Genomic DNA, 17,500 nt, shown 5'->3' with positions numbered 1-17,500 from the left:
GACACCGATGCGGGCCCGCGATTTGTCCCAAAGGCGCTCGACGCCGATGACAGCGACAGCGACGACGCGTCGGGCAGCGAAAGCGACAGCGATGACGACGAGGACGACACCCAAGCGCTCCTCGCCGAGCTCGAGAGAATCAAGAAGGATCGAGCCGAGGAAACAGCGCGGCGCGACGCAGAGGCGCGTGAGGCGGAGGCCATGGAACGAGCTGAGGAGCTCGCGACCGGTAACCCGCTGCTGAACTTAGGTTCAGAAGAATCAGAGTATGACTTCTCGGTGAAGAGGCGATGGGACGACGATGTCGTGTTCAGGAACCAGACGAGAGGGGAGCCCAAACACGCCAAACGCTTCGTCAACGACACGATTCGCTCGGACTTTCATCGTCGCTTCCTTAACAAATACATAAAGTGACGACGACGACGATGCCCCGTGGCCGGCGATGCGGCGATGAATGATCAAATAGCGATGCGGCATTGTATTAAAGGCTATCAACAATTCGGTCTGTCGCGCAGTTTTCGCGCGAATGATATCGTAAACTCGCGAGACGGCAGCTGCGGCGCGCGAGCGCGGGGGGGGGCGTGAAGACTTCCCGGTTGCTCACATCTCGCCAGAGTCGACTACCAAAACCTCCTTGGATGTCTTGCCGCTCTGGGATCCGACCTCCTCGACCGCCTTCACGACGTCCATGCCCTCGACGACCTTGCCGAAGACGACGTGCTTCCCGTCGAGCCAGGCGGTTTCCGCGGTGCAGAGGAAGAACTGCGACCCGTTGGTGCCGGGGCCGGCGTTGGCCATGGAGAGGATGCCCTCGCCCTCGTGCTTCAGGACGAAGTTCTCGTCCTCGAACTTGGCGCCGAAGATGGACTTACCTCCGGTACCGTTGCGGTTGGTAAAGTCGCCGCCCTGGCACATGAACCCGGGGATCACGCGGTGGAAGGGCGACCCCTTGTAGCCGAAACCCTTCTCCATGGTGCACAGCGCGCGGAAGTTCTCGCACGTCTTGGGCACGACGTCGCCGCGGAGCTCCATGACGATCTTACCAGCGGGCTCGCCGCCGATCTCGATGTCGAAGAAGCACTTGAACTTATCCCTGTGCTTGACCTCGATGCGTTCGATGTCCATGACCTCGATGTCGAAGTTGAGCGTCTTGCCCGCGAGGGGGTGGTTCATGTCGAGGGTCACCTCGTCGTCGCCGACCTCGGAGATGGTCGCGGTCATGCCCTGGCCGACCATGAGCTTGGAGCCCACGACGGTGTACTCCTCGCCGACGGCGCCGACGACCTCTTGCTTGGGGACCTTCATGACGTTCGCGGGGTTGACCTCGCCGTACGCGTCATCCGGGGAGAGCTTGAGGTCTTTCTTGTCACCCACCTTGAGTCCCACGACGCCCTTGTCGAAGCCCGGGATCATCATGCCACCTCCTACGGTGAAGGAGATGGGCTCGCCGCGCTCGCGGGAGGAGTCGAACTGCTCGCCGTCATCTAGGGTGCCGACATAGTGGATGGACACCTTGTCGCCCTTCTCGACCACCTGCTCGGCGGAGGCCGAAAAGCAGCGCGCGGGAGCACGGGGAATCGTCACGGGCGCCCTGAGAGAGGCGGCGCGGGGCGCGACGAAGCTCCTGGAGCCGAGGCGGGCGGCGGGGCGCGCGAGGGCGCGGCCGGCGGCGAGTACGGACTGCATGATAGTCTCGGAAGTGTCTTTAAATTGTGTGACGGATGCGGATGCGCCGTCGGAGAGTGTGGATCTCACTCACGATTGGATCGAGCAGATAAAACCCCTTCAGCTTTTTTAACGAAAGGACGGAACTTTTTGCCACTGATGCTTGCCGCGGTCCTCCGTGCGGCGACTCCGATCCGCGCGCATCGCACTGCCGAGGCATCTTCCCATCACCGAGCCCATCTCAAACCCCGAAGCGCCATGGATCATCGAGAGTTCACCCCCCTCGAGCCCGAGACGTTGTTTTACAGGCCGGCGACGGGTGATGACCTCACGGTGATTGCAGAGATCGAGTCCAATTCCTACCCGCCCGACGAGGCAGCGTCACCGGAGAACCTTCGGTACAGGGTCGAGAACGCGGGCGATTACTTCCTCGTGGGATGTTCCGCCGGCAGCGGCCCGGGCGGCGCGGACGAGATCGTGTCGTACGTGTGCGGCACCCTCATCAAGGGCGAGACCCTGACGCACGAGTCCATGTCCACGCACGACGCAGACGGCGACACCCTGTGCATTCACAGCGTGGTCACCGAGGGCGGCCACAGGAGGAAACAGATCGGGACTAAGACGCTCAAGGCGTACATGCGGTGGATAACGACCGCCACGCCGCAGGTGGAGCGCGTGTTGCTGCTGTGCAAGCGCAACCTGATTGGTTTTTACGAAGGCGCCGGATGGAAGATGGTGGGAGAATCCGACGTGGTTCACGGCAAGGACCAGTGGTACGAGATGGAGCAATCCGCGGCGAGATTCAGGGCGCTCGTGGCGAGCACCGAGCAGGATTGAAACGTAAAACGTGTATCTTATTCGATGTTTCGCGCCGTCGAAAGCGCACGGGGGGTTTAGCTAAGACCCCCCGAAAAAAATTGAGAATTTAGACCTTCGTCTCCGCCGCGGGTGCCTCCGAAACCGGTTCGGTGCCCCCTTCTCCCTTCGTCTCGTATGTAGTCGTATCTTCCGCATCGTCCGCGGGAAGCTTCACCCCGAGTTCCTCCGCCTCGTTGCGCATGGAGTCCGCCTCGTTCTCCATCCGCCGCTGCCAGTACCCAAACTTGAGGAGCATATCCTCCCGCGTGACGTACGGCTGGATGCCAACCTCGAGAAGCGACCTGGGTAGCATGCGCTCGTCGATGCTCATGGGCGTGAACCCGAATATCGTCTCGTACATGTTGATCCCGGTCGACATGCGCAGGTTGGCCATCTTGTTCAGGTTCTCGCCAACCGCCGGGCCGATCGGGCCCGTCATGAGCGTGCACGAGTTTTGAGCCGCGAGCTGCGTGATCCCGGGGACGTTGAACACGTCTACGCCGGTGAAATCGACGGGCAGAAACCCCTGGTTGATCAGAATGTGGCTCACCATCTGGTCTTCGTAGATGTTCACGTACTTATTCTTCTCCATCAGGTCGTACATCGCGTCGACGTACTCGGTGACGCCGCGCATGGCGCGCTTGCTGAGAAAGTACCCGTGGCCGCCGTCCACGGAAATCGGGTTCACCCCCTCGTACGGCATCGAGTTCAGCTCCGGCCTGCTGCACTTACCGAAATGCCACACCCTAGACAGTGAGCACTTCCACCCGCTCGGGTTCTCGTCCGTCTCCCGCATCTTGTTCTCGCTGCCCATCCAGTCCACGCCCTTGTCGATGGCGTTGCGCTTGAGAAACGCCATGAACTTTGTCGGCATCATGAACACGTCGCTGTCGACTTTGAAGAAGTAGTCGTAATCGTTCGCGGTGCCCCACAGGATCGCGGCGACCACCTTCGAAGGCAGACCCTCGTAGGTGTCATCCACGTCGAGCTTAACCACGTGGTCCGCCGGGGTCAGTCCCGTCCGGGTTAGCGGGGTGTCGTTTGCCGTCTGCTGTTCCTTGTAGATGACAGTCTCGTCGCTCGCGTAGTTTTCCAGGAGCTGCGAAGCCCGGCGCGGGTTGTCGTCCGCCTGGGCGAACGGATCGTCCATGGGCTGGAAATCGAACTCGAACGAGGTGGCCCCCGCGCCGTCGACGTTCGACGTCGTCGCCGCGACCGCCCCGCCGCCCCCCGCGCCGCCCCCGACCCCGGCCACGCCCCCCGCGCCGGCGGATGGCGAGATCTCAGCCTTGTTCTCAACCCTGGGACCGCGCCGCGTCTGCTCGCCTTCGAAGCGCAGCATCCGCCGCCTCCTGTACGCCTCCGCGGGTATCTCCGTCTCCTCGCCCTCGCCCGTCGGCTCGGGATCCCTACCGATGAACACTCGGTAGTCAACCTCTATGTCCGGCGAGGAATCCTTCAGCAGCGGCAGCCACGTCCGCTCCTGCGCGTCCGTGTCGTCGAACCCGCCCTGCCAGGAGATGACCGCGACGAGCAGCCGGGGCTTGGTCTGCGGCGCCGTCGCGGCGGACGCGGCGAGGCCCGCGACCGGCTCGTCGCCCAGTCTCCACACGGTGTACCGCGATGCTCCGAACCCCGCGAGCGCGACGCACGCCACCACCAGCGCCGCGCCCGCCACGGCCCGCGCGAGAAGGCCGCGACCCTTCGTCCGAAGATGTTGCGGATGTTGGGAAGGTCGCGCGTCCGGAGCGAAGCCCCCCTCGACGTCCCCCGGCGCGTCGTCGAACGCCGCCGACGATGAAACCGCGAGCCCGGTCCCCCGCGCACTGCTCGGTCGCCCGAGCAGCGCCGAGGTCTCGGTCGCGCCCCTCGCCATGACGGGCGCGCGTGTCCTTCCTCCCAACGCGCGTCTCCTATGAAATGGTTCGCCGCGGTAGGGGTGTTATTTCCCAACCCCGCCGACGTTTCGCCAGCGAACCGACAAGAGCCAAAAAATCAAGGTTCATTTTCTCTGTTTGCCCATACGGAAACGAAAAGTTCGTCTATTTGAGCCATTTTGCTGTTAGACGATCGTTTACTGTTCGGCAATCGGAAAGCACCCCGTCGGGGGGCTTCACCTTGGGGATGATCGCATAGTGTTCGAGCTTAATCATCTATTCACGCCTTCTTGAAAAAACCGGCGATGCCCCCCTTCGCCGCCGGCTTTGCGGCGGGTTTGGGTTTCACAGGCGACTTCGCCTTCTTCTTCGGCGACGACTTGTTGGACTTATCCATCAACGTCTGGGCCGGCGCAGGGGCGGCGACGCCCACCCCGCCCTCCGGAACCTCGTTTCCAGCCTCGTCCACCCAGATGGTCTTTGTAAACTCCTCCCCGGTCTCCTCGTCCATCACGGTCACCACTTTCTTGGTCTTCTTGCCAGACGCAGCCGCCGACGCCGGGGTCGGCGCAGTCACAAACTTGTCCATTTGGTTCTTCGCGGGGGACGGCTTCTTCGCGGGGGACGGCTTCTTCGCGGGGGAAGGTTTGGGCTCATCCTTCGAGGGTTCCTCGGCGGCGACGGGTTCGGTGGACTTGCGCTTGGCCGCCTTCGTCTTCTTCTCGGGCTCGGGCTCGGGCTCGGGCTCTGGCGCCGCCTCGGCGGGCTCGACGTCGTCGTCGTCGCTGTCCTCCATCAACACGCGCCGCCTGTGTCTGGGCACCTCCATGACCTCCTCCTCCTCGTCATCCTCCCCGTCCTCGTCACTCATGTCCTCGTCCTCCTTCGGCGCGGGGGGCGGGGGAGCGGGCGCGGCGGCTTTCTTGGGGGGAGCCTTCGCGAACATCGCGGCCATCGCACCCCTGCCGCCGCCGGTTGGCTTGGCCGCGGGCTTGGCCGCCGCGGGCCTCGGCTCGGGCTTGACGTCCGACTTTGCGACGGGCTTGAACCCGGCGAACGGGCCGGGACCCTTCGCCTCGGTCTTCTTCGGTTCGGTCTTGACCGCGGCGGAGGCCGACTTGGCCGCAGGCGCAGGTGCCGCGGGCGGCGAGGGCTTCTCGGTGACCCTCCTCGCGGGACCCTCGGCGCGCTTGACCAGCGCGCACGCCACCGCGCTGTGTCTATTATCGCGCAGCGCGTTGGGAGTCTCCGGGGGCGCGTCGAAGAGCTCGTCCGTCTGCTTGACACTGGACGCGGGCACGGCGGTGAGCGCGGGGTGATCGGACGAGGCTTTCGACACCGAGTAGACGTGCTCGCCGGTGACCTCGTCCATGGCCTTGCGCGCGGCCTCGACCTCCCCGTCGACGCCCCTCGCGAGTCTCACAACGTGTGCGCGCACGTCGCCGGATTTGACCCACCCGGAGACGACGTGCGTCGCGACGGAAGCGCCGGAGCTCCGAGAGACGTGCGCGAAGAGGAGCTTCTTGGCGAGGTTGGCGCTGATGTCGAGGTGGCGCGCGAGGAACTTATAGGTGACCGTCGCGCCCGGTTCCTCCAGCAGGGCGTCGAGCGCGGACAGGTGCTTCTCGTCCGCGGGCATATCGCTGACTGCTGTGAGGCTCTATCAGGGAGTCCGCGATGCCCGAGGTGTGGCACACCTCAGATCTACGAAGGGCGTTTTGAGGGAGATTTGAATTTTACGCATCTCGGAAACTCCGCTGTCGTCGGTGCTCGTATGGCTTTTCAGTCAGCCGAGACGCTCAACGGGTCACCCCACGAGCGAGCACGCGACCACGACCAGGGCCATGTCGGGCGCCCCCGTGGTCGTCGTCGATGGAACCGCCGTGGATGGAACGCACCCCGCGAGCCCCTCGGACTGGCTCAAGACCCTGCCCCAGCTCGGAGCTTACACCACCGGCCGCACGCGCGGGGGCGGCGCGAAGGTGGCGCAGTGGAGCTCGCACGTCGCCAGGCTCCGGTCGTCGCTCGCGACGCTGACGGCGACGACGTTCGAGTCGGACGGCGAGGTGGCGGCGCTCATCGAACCTTCCGTGCGAAGAGTGCTCGCGGAGTGCGTCGAGCGAAACGTGGCCGGTCCCCCCGACGAAGGTACGCCCCAGTGCGGCATCATCGTCAGCATCCGGCGCTGACGATCGGTTCGCAAAGAGTGCCAAAATCCTCACTCACCGTCCCGCCCCGTCCCCGTCCCGAATTCCAGGCGCCGACCGCGGAGAGCTCATGGTCGTCATCGCCGTGTGCGCATCCGACGGCGGCGGGTGGACGACGCACGCGCACGCGACGCCGCTCCCACGATTCGACCGCGAACCCACGACTGTACTCGTCGCCGCGCCCGCGCTGCGCCAGACGAGACCAAACGCCAAAGACGTCGCGTGGCCGGCGACTCGCGCCGTCTACGACGAGCTCAAGACGCGAATGGCTCCCGACGGCATCGGCGAGATCATCCTCACCCCGGACGGCGGAACGACGCTGCTGGAGGGATTGACGACCAACCTCTTCGTGGCGCGAACGCGGGTGGACATGCCGTATCACGGCGTCGCCGACGCGAAGAGCTCTGTGGAGTTGGTGACGGCGCCGCGTGACTCGGTCCTCCCGGGTCTGGCGCGCGACGCCGTGATTCGGGCGAGCGCGGCGGAGGGTTTACCGGTGAGGGAGGAGCCGGTGCTGGCGTCCGACGCGGACTGCTGGACGGAGGCGTTCCTGACCAACGCGGTTCGGCTGGTGCAGCCGGTGCGGGAGGTGCGGTGGGGGTCGAGCGACGGGAATTCGAGTGACGGGGCGCGGGAGGAACGATTCCTCCCGGATCCGTGGGGCTCGATATCGAACAGACTGTACAGGCGGATCGTCGCCTCGTTGGACGACGACCTAGGACCATAGTCGAAATAGAAATAGCGATCGATCGCCGAATGGGGAGTTTTTCGTTCGCAACCGTCAGTCACGCCGTTGCGCGCTCCGCTTTTTGCTGCGTCGACCGGCGGGTTCCGAGGTCGAAGCTTTGCGCCGTCGCGTTGAGCGATGTCGATGATGTCGCTGACGAGTATTTCGCTGACTCCACCCACCACCACCACACCCACCCACCCGCACCCGACCGCGGAGGTAACACCACGGTTTTCGAACCAACCAACCAACCCAACCCAAACCATCGGCCCGGTGGTTACTCATCGGCTCGCATCGTGCACATACGACGGTCTAAAACCCTTACAAAGAACTCGTACGGTTACAGATTTTTCCCTTTGCGTCGAACTCCTGAAAAAGAAAAAGATGTTACATTCACCGGGCGATTTTTCGTTTTTGGGCTGACTGACTACCATACGGAGTAACCTGGATCCGAGATTTACTATCCCGTACGTAGAAACTACGTAGAAGGATTAAAAGCTAGAGAGTGAGGCGCACGCACTCCATTCCTCTTCGGACACGAAGCACGCACCCCAGGGTCGTCGCATCGCATTCGAAGCCTCCGTAGTTCGTTGGTCGACGTCCTACGCCCTCGTCAGCAGTTGAACGCGCGCGCGCTTCCACTCTGCGAAAAGTCAAGATGAGCCGTTCCTCCCTCATTCCCACCCAGGAATCCGGCTACGGGTCCACCCCCGCGGTGGTTTCCGCCAAGAAGGAGTCCTCCCCCTTCACCCGCAACCGCGTCATCGCGCTCGCCTGCTCCGCGCTCGGCCTCATCGCCGTCGTGGGCTTCGGCTCTCGCATGAACTCGGATGCTGCCCTCGGCAACCCCTTCCAGCAGATCATGCACGCTCAGGTGAGTCCCGCAACACCCTCGATTCCGAGCCCCATTTTTACGTACCCGAGATAGGCGCTAGTCGCCTCCCCCCGACGCTATCCGGCCAAAACGCCGAGGATATCGGCGATAATTGGCACGATCTTTGATCGCATCGCGTTAATCGCGCGCGCCATCATCCCCAACCTCGCCGTCGGCGACCGGGTTCCCGGCGGATCGCCCCCCGAAAAAATATGAAACACCCCTTCCGCACCACAAAACCACAAATTCTGACCTCGCGAACCCGCCCCCTCCATCTCCAGGCTAAGCAGTACGAGGCCCTCCAGGCTTCCAAGGCTGCGGGCATCAAGATGCTCTCCACCATGCCTGTCCGCCCCGTCTTCGCGCCCAACGCCCGCGCCCAGCTCGGTGCCTCCGAGTACCAGCGCTGCGTCGCGCACGACTCCAAGCCCTCCGAGGGCTACAACGTCTCCGACTCTGACCAGATCCGCCGCGATCTCGTCTTCGACGTGTCCCGCGAGGACTACCCCGCGGTCACCGCCTACAATGATTCCAAGACCCTGCTCGCGGACGTCTCCTGCAAGGTGACTCCCCCCGGCAAGTTCCTCGACACCGAGCTCTGCATGTCCCGCACCGACTTCTGCGACCAGTCCTGCAAGATGCCCGTCCCGGCCAACTGCGACTACACCACCAAGTCCTTCGGCGCTTGCGAGCCCTCCGTCCGTACCATCTGCAACGGCATCACCACCTTCCACTACGAGTGCGAGACCATGCAGGATGAGCTCCAGCACGTCACCAACGAGTACGATGCCCTCTCCCCGGGTGTTCCCCCCTGCCGCGTCGACGCCGATGCCCCCTTCGCCAAGGCTGCCTACGCGCAGATGAAGTACGAGGCTGCCTACGTCGACTGGGTCAACGCCGTCAACGACGCCACCGAGGTGTGCACCATCGGCCACGCCCTCTGGGTCCACAACCTCGGCCTCTACCAGGCTCACTACGACGCCATGGAGAACACCATCGGCGACCTCAAGGCTCTGTGCAACGCCTCCAACCCCGAGGAGGAGTTCGACATCTCCGAGGCCGTCGCCGAGGCGTCCAAGTCCTACTTCAAGCCCTCTTCCGGTCCCCACAAGGGCCGTAAGCTCGTCTGGTGGCAGCAGCTCTGCGAGCCCTCCATCGCGGCTCTCGAGGAGCTCCTCAAGTCTCTTGAGATTGCCTCCCCCCAGCTCATGTGCTTCGCCGAGACTTGCCAGATGAAGAAGGCTGCCGAGGCTGACGCGTTCGAGGCTCTCGTCGCCGCGCACAACAAGTTCTCCATCGCCTACTCCGCGTACACCACCGAGGTTGACGCCTACAACAAGAAGGTTGAGGCCAAGGAGACCGCCCTCGCCGTCGCCATTGCCGCCTTCGAGTCCTTCCACCCCGTCAAGGACAAGATCGCCATGTCCTACACCAAGGTTGTGTCCGCGTTCGAGAAGGTTGACGAGGCGTTCGACCCCGAGAACCCCGTCTGCCCGGTGATCCCCGGCGTCTACCCCCTCCTCGACCCGTGCCAGACCCAGACTCTCTGCCACGAGATGATGAAGAAGCACTTCGACGAGTACGTCGACGTGGACACCTGCTCTGCCAAGGACACGGACGGTGCCAAGCACGCGATCTGCAACCCTCCCCCCTCCCCCCCTCCTCCTCCTCCCTCCCCCAGCCCTCCTCCTCCCCAGCTCTCGCCGGAGGAGCGTGCGGCTCGCGCTCGCGCCGAGGCTCTCCGCAGGAACGGTGCTTCTGCGTCTGGTATCCCCGGCTTCCTCGACGCGGCCATGAAGGACAAGGTGAAGGAGAAGGTCGTCCAGGCGGTTGTCGACGAGCTCGAGGAGTCCCGCCGCTAGACAAATTAAGATTCAAGCAAAGGGCCTGTCGCGTTTTTGGGGGTCAACTGACCATTGACACCCATACGCGCTCGCTCATCGCGTAAACATGTTTTTGTCCCTTGAAACTCTTAGAGATGCCGATTGTAATGTTAAGCACAGCTCGGTGTTCGAAAAAAAAGATTCTAACGTCACGCGAAACGAAGGTGAAGGATGCGGCGCGTTCACTCGGACGAAGGTCTATTTACTTGTGATTCTTAAGTCGTTACATTTCGTATTGCCAGTTCCGTTCGAGTTTCAGCTGATACCTGTCGTCTATAATAACTATGGGTACCTGGAATAAACGCGGGCGGGTAAGAATACCATGGGGTGGTAGGCCAAAATGGAAGAAATAATGACAAAAAACAAAAGTACCTGGATGTATTGGGGATCTTCTGAATCCATCTCCTCGGCTGACATGTCGGGCTCCCACTTGTCAAAGCACGAATACAGGTAAAGTAGATAGATCGACACCATCAGATTGGACAGCGAGATGCCAGGACATTTGTGCTGCCCCATGCCACCCGGAAAGAAATTATCGGGGGTGATCGCAGGATTTTCGGCCGGAAGGAAACGCTCTGGTCTGTAGTCCTCAGGGTCTGGAAAGAAATCGGGGTTCAAGAATGCGATTCTCGGATCCGCGGTGAGGACGTATCCCGAGGGTACGGTAAACCCCGCAAGAGTCCGTGTCTCCGGATTCACGCGAAGCCCGCCAGCAGTTTGCGGCATCACTCTCAGAGCTTCCTTGATCGCGCACTCGGTGAAGGTCAGCTTCGTGTAGACGTCGTCGAGGGTTAGTTTCCCACTGTCGAGCTCCTCCCTGGAGAAGCTGGAGCGACACTCTGCGCGCACCTTCTTCGCCTTGTCTGGATTTCTCATGAGCAGCCACGTGGTGTGTCCCATGGACGCCGCCGCTTCAATGAACGCTCCCCATATCATGAGAATCGTCGTGACTGCCACCCGCTCGTCGGTAAAGAGGTCGCCGTTTTCGTCCGTGGCCTGGCTGTACTGCTTCAGGAAGAAGTACTCGGGGTCGTCTAGCTTCCCCTGCGCGCGCACGGTGCGGAAATGTTTGAGGCAAAACTCCTGGAGATCCTCGAGCGCCTTCTTTCCTTCGGTGAACTCTGGAGAGAGCTTCCCGAGGGCAAGCAACCCTTCGTTGTAAAAGTACATCTTCTCCATGATGTCTTGGGGAGGGACCGTGCCGAGGAAGAGCTGAAAGAGCGCCTTCAGACAAAACTGGCGGCAGTCGTACCCCGGCTGAAGGGTTCGCTTCTCCAGCAGCTCCCCCTTCACGAAATCCCTCGTCAACTTTGCTAGAATAGGGGTGTAATGCGTGAGCGCAGATCGCCCGAGAACCTTGCCGAAGTTCGCCCTGGTGGCTTTGTGCCTCTCACCGCTCATCCTGAGAGCGCCGTACTCCGTGTGGAGTTCCCTGAACGTCTCGGGCAACGCCGCATCCGCTGGGAGATCACCCTCGAAATCCTTAAACTCCCTGATGGCCTCGGGGCTGCCGAACACCACCGCTGGCTTGAAGAAGAACGCCGTTTTGAAGACAGGGCCGTACTTCTCTACGCGAGTCCTTATGAACTTGTTTGGGTCATTCAGGTACGCGAACGTCTCCCTCTGCGCGCGATAACGGGGTGGGGATGGGGAGGGAGAAAACCGTCATGCTACCGGAAGAGGAGGCGGGGTGCGGGCCAGGGACGCGTAACCGCGGGGCTTTTGGAGCCCTTGAAAACTCGAAACTCACCAGGCCGAATAGGCCAACCTTGCCGGGAGGTAGGTTGTCATACAGCCCCTCGTTCCTCTTCACCGTGCCGAGAACCTGACCAAGGTCGAGGTCGAGGTTCAGCTTGCTCGAGATCTCGCGCTTGTTTCGACAGACGGTGGTGGCGAGGCGGCGGTGGCGGAGTCGACGGGCATCACGCGCCGCGGCCGTGTACGCTCCGAGGCACGACGTGGAGTGCACCGACGTGGAGTAGACCGAGACACGCATCCTGCTCGTGAATTCGAGCGGCACGTGTCCGAGCCGCGGCGACGGCGTTTGTGACGTGTCGGTGCGCTCCCTCCTTTGCCCCCTGGTCATTTATTATTACTCCGCGCGGTCGTCATGCCAGCGCCGGCCGCGAGGTTCGTCGGCGTCCTCGCCGCGGTGAGCGCGGTGGTGGCGTTTGTTAGGGCATCCCCCCGCGCGGCCCAAATGGACTCGCTCGTGCTGGGCGACCCGTCCATAATGCGCCAGAGGGCGAACGGGCGGAGCACGGAACGTGCCCCGCAGGGGGATCTCCTGTGGGGCGCGGACGCGTCCACAGCCGACCGCATCTGCACGCGAAACAGGCACTATGCGGAGCACAGCGGCTACTTCCGGACGACCAATTTCCTGGACGAGGTGGCCAGCGACGGCGAGACGACGTACTACGACAGCGTCAGCGGCAAGCCCCTGTTCGTCGCCCCCCGAGGCAGGAGCTTTGACGAGTTCGTGAGGGAGTCCAAGGCGCACGGCTGGCCGTCGTTCAGGGACGAGGAGGTGGTGTGGGAGAACGTCCGCGTGCTCGAGGGAGGCGAAACGGTGTCGCTGGCGGGGACCCACCTGGGGCACAACCTCCCCGACGGCAAGGGGAACAGGTACTGCATCAACCTGTGTTGCGTGGCTGGGAGGCCGGCGTGAACCAGGCCGCGGACGCGCGATGGGGGGGGCGAGAAGTGGACGCATCGGAGGTTGGCGCTGGAGTGCCAGATGCTAGGTTGCGCGGCATGGGGTTGTTGATCAGGAGGAGGGCGAAGAGAGGGGAGGCGGCGTGGGCTGCTGCCGGTGGAGGGGTTTGGCGAGGCTGTCCCGGTTTCTGGCGGGAATCCGGACGACTTCAGTTCAGCCAGAAGCGGGGTCCTGTCGAGGAACGTCTCGTTTTGTTATTTCAAATACGAAGGGGTCCTCGTTTCGATACGTGCATAATTGAACAGAAGAGCGCATCGAGCGTCTCACGTTCGTAAAAGGCGAAACGAGAGTGCGCGCGTCTCTTTGTCTGAGAATGGCTCGGGGTCTCACACTGTGCGGCGAGATTTACTTGATGAGCACTTGCTTGCTGATCCATTTACTGGATGAGCTTGTCTTCGTGGTCGTACTTCTGGGCATCGCCGAGGGCGGCACCGACGCAGCCGGAGACCTTGATGGCGAACCTGTCGCCGTACCTGTCGTGGCCCTCCCAGTTGTTCCTGTTGACCTCGCCGGGGCACTGGCCGTCGGACATGGTGAAACTGGTGGTGGTGGACCTGGAGCGGGAACCGGAGCTGCCAATGGAGACAACCTGGCCGCCGCAGCGGAAGCGAAGGTTCATGCCCCAGCCGTGGTTAGCGTCCAGTCGGGTGGCGGTGACGGTGCGGCGGCACTGGACGGTCTGCTCGGGCTGGCAAGGGCCCATGGTGATGTCAAAGCGGTCGCCGTAGCGGTCGCCGCCGACCCAGCTGTTCCTGTCGACATTGGAGGGGCAGCCCTTGATGCCCGCGTTGGAGTAGACGGTCTTGGTCTGGCGGTCGGAGTTACCGATGGTGACGGTGTCGGTGCCGCACTTGATCCTGAGGTTCATGCCCCAGCCGTGGTTGGCGTCGAGGCGGCGAGCAGTGACGGCCCTGGAGCACGTAGGCTCGACGGGGACGGGGGCGGGCGGGGAGGGAGGAGGAGGGCACTCGCCGACGGTGACGTCGAAGTAATCCTGGTACCTGTAGCCGCCGAGCCAGTTGGACTTGTTGATGCGCGCGGCGCAGTCGCCCTTGTACATGGGGGTGTTGACGACGGTGGACTGAGTCTGGGAACCGCGGCTGTTGCCGATGCTCACCTTGGAGTCGCCGCACATGAACTGCAGGTTCATGCCCCAGCCGTGGCCATCGCGGCCAGCGGGGTCCATGCGCTTGACTGTGACGGTGCGGCCGGAGCACTCGGGGCCCTTGTCGACGACGGGGGCGGGCGGGGAGGGAGGAGGAGGGCACTCGCCGACGGTGACGTCGAAGAAGTCCGGGTAGGTGTAGCCGCCGAGCCAGTTGGACTTGTCAATGCGCGCGACGCAGTCGCCCTTGTGCATGGGGGTGTTGACGACGGTGGACTGAGTCTGGGAGCCGCGGCTGTTGCCGATGCTCACCTTGGAGTCGCCGCACATGAACTGCAGGTTCATGCCCCAGCCGTGGCCATCGAGGCCGGCGCGGTCCATGCGCTTGACGGTGACGGTGCGGCCGGAGCACTCGGGGCCCTTGTCGACAACGGGCTCCACGACGGGACCGTCAGAGCAAATCTTGTCCGCAGACATGGGGACCGCGGAGCACGTGTCGGACTTGATGAACCTGTCGAACTTGGAGGTGATCTGGGTGGAGCACACAGCCTTGATCTGGCAGTCGGAGAGGCCGCAGTGGCCCTTGTCGGCACCAGTGTCGAAACGGGTGAACGCAGCGACATCCTTGTTGTAGGTGAGGGCAGCCTCGTTCTTAGTGGGGTGGAACGCGGTGTACGCGGCGATCACCGCCTCCTTTTGAGCGATCTTGTCGTCGACAGCGGTGTTGTAGGCGGTGGCCTTAGCGTCGTAAGAGTCGTAGGCACCCTTGTACGCGGTGTAGGAGCTGCCGAGCTTGGTGAAGGCGGCAACCTCAGCGGCACGCTTCGCAACGCAGGTCTCGGCGAAGCACTGGAGCTGGGGGGAGACGATCTCGAGGCTCGCGGTGAGAACCTTGAGCGACTCGATGGTCGGCTCGCACAGCTGCTGCCACCACACGAGCTTACGGCGAACAGTGGGGATGTTGTCCTTCTTCGCCTCGGCGAGAGCCTTGTCAAAGTCGAAGGCGTTCTCCCCAGAGGACTGGTCGCACATGGCCTGGAGATCCGCGGTGACCTCGACGAGCTCGTCGTAGTGCTTCTCGTACATGCCGGAGTTGTGGACCCAGAGGGCGTGACCGACGGTGCAGACCTCAGTGGCGTCGTTGACGGCGTTGACCCACTCGTTGTAGGCCTCCTTGTACTTGCCCTGCGCAGCGACGGCGTCAGCCTTGGGGGCGGCGTCGCAGGGGGCGACGCCGGGCTGCATGTTGTTGTACTGACCCTCCTTGGTGACGACCTCGGAGGAGACCTTCTGGCAGCCCGCGGAGGTGTCGGAGATGGAACCGCACACGGAGGTGACGGTGGGGGTGCACGAGCCGAATTCCTTGGCACCCGCGGCGCAGTTGCCGGGAACAGGCATGTAGCAGTTGGAGTCGCAGAAGGACTTGTCCGCGGTGCACGCGCCGATCTCCTGGAAGGTGCTCTTGGGGGCTTCCTTGCAAGTGATGGCGTTGACGGCGCGCTCGGAATCCGCGTAGGCAGTCACGGGCGTGGCAACCTCGCGGGTGTTCTGATAGATGAGGTCGAGGCGGACCTCGCCGGCGTCAGTCTTGGAGTAGACTGCGGGCTTGGAGTTGAAATCGACGCACTTCTCGTACTCGGACGCGCCGAGGTGAGCGGGCTGGCCGGGGTTGACGATGGGGCGAACGGTGAGCTCGGCCATCATCCTGATACCCTCCTGGCGGGAGGCGGCGAGACCCTTGAACGCCTTGGACTGGCGATGGAGGACGTGCTCGAAGTCCTTGGATTTGCCGAGGAGGCCCCCGGGGTACAAGGCGGAGTTCGAGCTCAGGGCGGCGACGCCAGCGACGCCAGCGACGCCAGCGACCGCGGCGAGGACGCGACCGGTGGTGAGGACGCTCTTCTTCTCGGTCTTGGCCTTCTGAAGAGAGGGCGCGGCGCCGTAGCTGGCGCCGTCCTCGACGATCGGGATGAGGCGCTCGTTGAGTGACATCTTTCCCGTGGAGGAGGTGTTGAGTTCCGGTGGATGTCGAGAGCTTTCAGCGCTTGACGACCGTTGGAGACGCAGGCCTGTGTAGACGCGCGAGAACCGGAGCGAGGGCTGTTGTGCACGTGCGATCGACTCTCCGGGAGGCGGCGCGACGCGAACAATGAACAGAACGAGCGGTCCGCCGTCGTAATCATCACGTGTTGAACCGAGCGTTGTTTACGTAGTACTCCGAAATATGGGTGTTGGTTCCGCGTGCTCGATGAAATTCGGGTGTTCCAACGCCGATTTAAACAATTTCCCCAGACCGCCTCTCATACGTTCTCACGGGTAGAAAGGGGGTGTTCGTCGCGGGCCGAATTATTCATGACAGTCTCAACATCCCCTCTCAACGCGTGAAACGCATGAGTTTGCAGTCTGGGAAAATGTGTTTTTTATGGCGTTGAACACCCGAATTTCATCGAATACGCCGAGACGGAATCCACGTCTGCAATCGCGCGTCGTAACAGCAAAACGTGGGCGTTTCGGTCGAGTTCAACACGGAAAAGTTGACTTTTTTTGGTTCACGGACCAAAACCGCATGTCGAACCACGTACCTTTAGTCTACTAGCTGTATCGTGCGTACAGGTATCTCGGAACGTTTTTCTGTATTACACTGAAGATTAAACAACTCCGGCTACCCTCGCGGTGCGCTACTCTCTGCAGCGCAAGCCGCAGATCCAAGTCACCGTCTCGCAGAACTTTGAAGGTGAGTCCGCAGACCCCCTCGCGCCGCAGCGCCAACCGCCGGCGGCGCGCGACTCGCGACGTGACCCAATATTCCCAACCCACTCGCGACCACTTCCGAAGATCGGGAGTGGAAAACCACCACCGAGAGTTCGGGCGCCCTCGAGGCTCATACCGTTCCGATCGACTGAGTATCGCCCCACCCAATCTAACTTTTAGTACAGATGGCCAAAACATCCAGGATCCTCATCCTGCTTGTCGTGTTCCTCGCGCTCGCCCCCTGCGAGGCCGATGCGTTCTCCGCGTTCTGGAGGGGACTCAGAAACAGAGGGGCCCGCCAGAGGCTTCGGGCCCCGAAGCCCGCTCCGGTACCCGCCCCCGCCCCTGTCGGCCCCGAGTGCACCGGTCGCACCGTCACCGTCAAGCGCATGGACCCCAGCGGCCTCGACGGCCACGGCTGGGGCATGAACCTGCAGTTCATGTGCGGCGACTCCAGGGTGAACATCGGCAACAGCCGCGGTTCCCAGACTCAGTCCACCGTCGTCAACACCCCCATGCACAAGGGCGACTGCCCCGCGCGCATCAGCAAGTCCAACTGGCTCGGCGGCTACACCTACCCGGACTTCTTCGACGTCACCGTCACCGACTGCCCCGGCCCCGCTCCCGTGCCTGTGCCCAAGCCCGTTCCCGCGCCCGCGACCGTGCCCGAGGGCCCTCTCACGGCGTGCTACGGTGAGGACGCCGCGCCTCCCTTCGGCTACGTCCACAAGGCTGAGAACCTCGACTTCGGCATCGACCGCTCCAGCGAGGCCGCCATCGGTTTCACCTCTGGCTACGAGAAGTACCAGGCCCTGTCCTGCGATGCCCCTCCCGTTC

At 62.8% G+C, this 17,500-nt stretch overlaps 11 protein-coding genes across 11 annotated transcripts in view; 6 read left to right on the top strand and 5 right to left on the bottom strand.

Moving 5' to 3' along the window:
* Positions 1–414, top strand: part of MICPUN_97779 (Cwf15/Cwc15 cell cycle control family protein) — a gene marked incomplete at both ends in the record, with an annotated part of 835 nt that extends 421 nt beyond the window's left edge. Inside the window, one exon of the mRNA XM_002508227.1 lies at positions 1–414. This exon is cut by the window's left edge and continues 145 nt beyond it. Coding sequence (XP_002508273.1) covers positions 1–414 — 414 coding nt within the window.
* A 186-nt stretch (positions 415–600) lies between these two features.
* MICPUN_60844 (cyclophilin-type peptidyl-prolyl cis-trans isomerase) lies at positions 601–1,726 on the bottom strand (the record flags this gene model as incomplete). Its single annotated transcript, XM_002507938.1, has 1 exon — positions 601–1,726. Exon 1 carries the CDS (start codon positions 1,684–1,686, stop codon positions 601–603), a length of 1,086 nt encoding a protein of 361 aa, XP_002507984.1. The 5' UTR covers positions 1,687–1,726.
* Positions 1,727–1,923: 197 nt separating this feature from the next.
* Positions 1,924–2,502, top strand: MICPUN_84118 (hypothetical protein; the record flags this gene model as incomplete). Its single annotated transcript, XM_002508226.1, has 1 exon — positions 1,924–2,502. The coding sequence occupies one exon, from the start codon at positions 1,924–1,926 to the stop codon at positions 2,500–2,502; it is 579 nt and encodes a 192-aa protein (XP_002508272.1).
* An 88-nt stretch (positions 2,503–2,590) lies between these two features.
* Positions 2,591–4,399, bottom strand: MICPUN_60842 (galactosyltransferase; the record flags this gene model as incomplete). Its single annotated transcript, XM_002507937.1, has 1 exon — positions 2,591–4,399. The coding sequence occupies one exon, from the start codon at positions 4,397–4,399 to the stop codon at positions 2,591–2,593; it is 1,809 nt and encodes a 602-aa protein (XP_002507983.1).
* Positions 4,400–4,680: 281 nt separating this feature from the next.
* On the bottom strand, positions 4,681–6,039 carry MICPUN_60841 (predicted protein; the record flags this gene model as incomplete). The annotated part of the gene is made up of 1 exon (XM_002507936.1): positions 4,681–6,039. One exon carries the CDS (start codon positions 6,037–6,039, stop codon positions 4,681–4,683), a length of 1,359 nt encoding a protein of 452 aa, XP_002507982.1.
* A 205-nt stretch (positions 6,040–6,244) lies between these two features.
* Positions 6,245–7,334, top strand: MICPUN_60840 (predicted protein; the record flags this gene model as incomplete). Its single annotated transcript, XM_002508225.1, has 2 exons — positions 6,245–6,548; positions 6,658–7,334. 2 exons carry the CDS (start codon positions 6,245–6,247, stop codon positions 7,332–7,334), a joined length of 981 nt encoding a protein of 326 aa, XP_002508271.1.
* Positions 7,335–7,992: 658 nt separating this feature from the next.
* Positions 7,993–10,230, top strand: MICPUN_105962 (predicted protein; the record flags this gene model as incomplete). Its single annotated transcript, XM_002508224.1, has 2 exons — positions 7,993–8,208; positions 8,490–10,230. 2 exons carry the CDS (start codon positions 7,993–7,995, stop codon positions 10,068–10,070), a joined length of 1,797 nt encoding a protein of 598 aa, XP_002508270.1. The 3' UTR covers positions 10,071–10,230.
* An 84-nt stretch (positions 10,231–10,314) lies between these two features.
* MICPUN_60838 (predicted protein) lies at positions 10,315–12,177 on the bottom strand (the record flags this gene model as incomplete). Its single annotated transcript, XM_002507935.1, has 3 exons — positions 10,315–10,383; positions 10,464–11,714; positions 11,842–12,177. The coding sequence occupies 3 exons, from the start codon at positions 12,175–12,177 to the stop codon at positions 10,315–10,317; spliced, it is 1,656 nt and encodes a 551-aa protein (XP_002507981.1).
* Positions 12,178–12,201: 24 nt separating this feature from the next.
* On the top strand, positions 12,202–12,759 carry MICPUN_101968 (predicted protein; the record flags this gene model as incomplete). The annotated part of the gene is made up of 1 exon (XM_002508223.1): positions 12,202–12,759. The coding sequence occupies one exon, from the start codon at positions 12,202–12,204 to the stop codon at positions 12,757–12,759; it is 558 nt and encodes a 185-aa protein (XP_002508269.1).
* Positions 12,760–12,980: 221 nt separating this feature from the next.
* Positions 12,981–14,461, bottom strand: MICPUN_108803 (predicted protein). Its single transcript, XM_002507934.1, has one exon. The coding sequence runs from the start codon at positions 14,387–14,389 to the stop codon at positions 13,184–13,186; it is 1,206 nt and encodes a 401-aa protein (XP_002507980.1). The 5' UTR covers positions 14,390–14,461; the 3' UTR covers positions 12,981–13,183.
* Positions 14,462–16,527: 2,066 nt separating this feature from the next.
* Positions 16,528–17,500, top strand: part of MICPUN_108802 (predicted protein) — a 2,104-nt gene continuing 1,131 nt past the window's right edge. The window contains exon 1 of the mRNA XM_002508222.1: positions 16,528–17,500. This exon is cut by the window's right edge and continues 1,131 nt beyond it. Coding sequence (XP_002508268.1) covers positions 16,849–17,500 — 652 coding nt within the window. The 5' untranslated portion in view covers positions 16,528–16,848.

This window comes from Micromonas commoda, chromosome 8 (assembly GCF_000090985.2).
Source record: "Micromonas commoda chromosome 8, complete sequence".
NCBI classification, from domain to species: domain Eukaryota; kingdom Viridiplantae; phylum Chlorophyta; class Mamiellophyceae; order Mamiellales; family Mamiellaceae; genus Micromonas; species Micromonas commoda.
This window is presented reverse-complemented; position numbering and strand designations above follow the sequence as displayed.